The sequence below is a fragment of the Frankliniella occidentalis genome, unplaced genomic scaffold (genome assembly GCF_000697945.3).
Source record: "Frankliniella occidentalis isolate FOCC.00 unplaced genomic scaffold, Focc_3.1 Scaffold201, whole genome shotgun sequence".
Classification (NCBI taxonomy): Eukaryota; Metazoa; Arthropoda; class Insecta; order Thysanoptera; family Thripidae; genus Frankliniella; species Frankliniella occidentalis.
This window is the reverse complement of record NW_026267327.1, coordinates 237,038-240,245: the sequence shown is the minus strand read 5'-3', so window position 1 is coordinate 240,245 and position 3,208 is coordinate 237,038. Positions and strand designations below refer to the sequence as shown.

The following is a 3,208-nucleotide window of genomic DNA, read 5'->3' as shown; positions in this document are numbered from 1 at the left end:
TTTCTCAGAGTGAGTATTTTTCTTTCTTTAATTAATTTAAAGTTTAGTACTGACCGTGTTTATGTTTTTATCAAAGAAGGAAGTGTATATTTATTGTCAAGTTCCGCAATTTTCAACTTTAGCAGTTCGGAGTGCGGTTGGTGCAATAATTGGTGTGCCCATCGTCTGTGCTTGCGACTGACGGCCAGGCCGCAGGGGGATATGCCGTTTAGCATTTGCCTTTACTGGCCAGGCTGTTAATCTGCACAAAGTATAGACAAGTTTAGTGGAATGACGACGCACGGTAAAAACAATGTTTGATTTTTTGAGGAAAAATTGAAAACTCTGAGGAACTTCCCTATATGAGGAAGACACTCCCAGAAACTGAGGGAAATTCCCACAATTTTTGAGGAGACTTACACACAATCTGAGGAGTTTCCCTGAAACTGTTCCTCAAAGTTTTCCCCTTCCCGTGACACGCAGCAGGCTCTTACCCTCGTCCGCTTGAGCAGCTCGGCGTGCGCGGCGGCCACGTCGCGGCCGCCCCAGGCGCGGAAGGCGGGGCCCTGGAGGGCGCGGCCGAAGGAGAAGGTCAGCGGCCACGGCTTCCTGCAGGGGAACTTGTTGATGGCGTCCAGGTTGGCGGTGGCCTCCTGGTCCGGCAGCCCGCCGGACAGGAAGGCGATGCCGGCCACGGCGGCGGGCACGGTGCGGCTGAGGGCCGTGGCGGTGGCCCGCCCGATGTCCTGGGCCGAGCGCCTGGTCGGGCAGCCCTGGCCGGGGGTCACCATGTTGGGCTTGAGGACGGTGCCCTCCAGGTACACGTGGTGGTCGTGCAGCGCCTTGTAGACGGCGGCCAGCACGGTCTCCGTCACCTTCTGGCAGCGCTCGATGTCGTGGTCTCCGGCCAGAAGGATCTGCGAACGAAGTCACAGTTAACAGATAAACATCTTCGCAAAATAAAAGGCCATTCAAGGTTCCAAAAATTTCATAAAAGAAATAATCACATTTTCTGTGAAAATTGTTTTCAAAAAATATGGGTTATTTTAAACTAAATTTCAGTGAAACTTTTCATTGGGATTTTCCAATCAGCCTTATCCGCTTGGTACGTACGTCAGGCTCGACGATAGGGACAAGGCGGTTGCTCTGGCACACGGATGCGTACCGAGCCAGCACGTTCGCGTTCTCCAGGATGGCCTGGTATGAGGGGGTGTGGGCGCCGATCTTGAACACGCAACGCCACTTGGCGAAGCTACAACCCGCCTTCTTGTACTGCGCGCATCGCATCGCGAGGTCATCGAGCCCTTGGGGAATGAAGAGGCATCTCGTTTCAATAATCGATGGTTCACTTGTAAACATACAGAGGTTGCCGTTAAACTGCCACACTCGTGCCGACGCACGAGGCCCCCTGTCTCACCCTGGGTAGTGGTCTCGTCCTCTGACCCTGGGAGGAGCACGACGCCCTGGTCGACGTTGACGCCGGCGAGTATGTTGCGTCTCGCTAGCAGCTCGACGAAGGGTGTACCATCATCGGCCACCTGCTGCAGCGTCTCGGGGACCATGATGACTCCAGCCACGTGCTGACTTATCTCAGCGTCAGCTGTGAACAGCACCTGTGCGATCGCCGGTGAGATGGAACACCTGCAGGTCCTCTGAACGAGTCCCGTGTTTGGGGCGGGGCCAGGCGGGGCGCTACGAACGCCTCAGCATCACGACGCTTACCTGGCGCCAGCGCCGACGCCCCTCCGCACCACTGTCCACGCCGACGCCCTGCAGCCGCTCGCCCAGGGAGGCCGCCGGGTCGTCGGCCGCGAGGATCCCCTTGCCGGGCGCCACCATGGCCTGGGCGATCTGCCGGAGCTCGCTCTGGAGCGCGGCGCTCGGGTAACTGAAGTGTGTCGTCATCGTGGATCTGTTGCAAAAGCTGTAAGTTTGTTGGTATGAACGGTATACTCTTGGACAAAGTTTAGCGGAAAGAAGTGGCTGCGTCGGGACCAGGGTAGATTGTAAATGGGCACTCAAGCAATGTTCTACTGATACCGCCTCGTCAAGGGGCCCTTCACTCCCAATGGTGTACTATTTAGGGATTATATAACGCGTGATTCTGCGCGTTATCCGGATGCGTTCGGAGTACTTTGCAATACTCATTCGGGCCGGACTGACGCACACAGTTTTTCCAACCCCCACCCCGCGTTCGGAAATTTTAAAACGCACCTTTATTTGTCAACCTGTAAAGCAGTACTGCTGAAGTGTCAACGATGGCGTTAAATGCCAAAAGGTCGAACTTATCACCCACTGAAATGCGACGCAAGGTCAAGGTCACGTAAGCCGTGTTTCAGTCACAGCGATGAGAGCTGTTGATAAAATTAATTCTGAGCAAGAATTGGCAGAAGAGTTTATAGGTGGGTGAGATGGTCTGCAGAATAAAGTAGCAAAATGAAGCAAACTGCATTCGAACCGCATCATATGTCCCATCTGAAAAGCGCATTTTCGGCACATGTACGCGCATTTTAGGCGCCTACACGCGTTTTTGGCGCTTTTTAGACTGGACACAAAATGCACCTTTTATGCAGCTCTGCTACCTAGGTAATAAGACTCTAAACACAACACACTGGAAAAACAAAGGTGCTAAGTCGTGCCTCTCCAGTGCCTCTCCAGGGGTGCTATAGAAATTTTCACTTTAGCGCCTCTATAAAGACACTAATAAGCTAAGGCCTAGTGTGCTAGAGATTGTATGTCTTTGGCTGAGTTAGTGTCTTTGTAAAGGCGCTCAAGCTTTAGTGCATACAAATACAAATGCCTTCAAATGTCTTGTAAGTTGAGGTGATATGTACCATTAAATTGTATTGCAACATCCGTCTTTAAGTGCTAATATATTAAAGTGATACAGCAAACTACCTCCAACCCCCCCCCCTCCCCCAACACACGCGTACATTGTTTGTAATTTGAGCAATATTCTGGTATTCGTACTCACCGATCGACGGGCGTTCTCGTACTGAAGCGCTCTGGCGGCGCGGTCACCGCCCGCCCAGCTGACAACAACAACACCCACCCACTTTTTCAATCTCCAATATCGCGGCAAACTTTCCGTTTTTACTCTCGGCTCGCTGCCGCCTGATAGCGTGGTACGGTGCTTCCCTACCGACCCTAACGTTTTCTGGTTGCCTACATACAGGGGTTTTGTTACGCAAATTGCCTACCTTTCAGGCGACTGTCTAGAGACGACAGG

At 52.6% G+C, this 3,208-nt stretch overlaps 1 protein-coding gene across 4 annotated transcripts in view; it reads right to left on the bottom strand.

Annotated features, from left to right (window-relative positions):
* Positions 1–89: 89 nt before the first annotated feature.
* The window catches only part of LOC113205804 (fructose-bisphosphate aldolase-like), a 63,268-nt gene continuing 60,149 nt past the window's right edge, over positions 90–3,208 (bottom strand). Inside the window, exons 1-6 of one of the 4 annotated variants that reach the window (XM_026421562.2) lie at positions 2,954–3,035; positions 1,702–1,903; positions 1,397–1,592; positions 1,093–1,283; positions 474–896; positions 90–241 (exon numbers count right to left, since the gene is read on the bottom strand). In XM_026421562.2, the coding sequence (XP_026277347.1) occupies positions 209–241; positions 474–896; positions 1,093–1,283; positions 1,397–1,592; positions 1,702–1,884 (1,026 nt within the window). In that variant the 5' untranslated portion in view covers positions 1,885–1,903; positions 2,954–3,035 and the 3' untranslated portion in view covers positions 90–208. Of the gene's footprint in view, positions 242–473; positions 897–1,092; positions 1,284–1,396; positions 1,593–1,701; positions 1,904–2,953; positions 3,036–3,208 lie in introns of those variants that run through there. The other 3 variants (XM_052272344.1, XM_052272343.1, XM_052272345.1) reach the window with 3 other exon arrangements.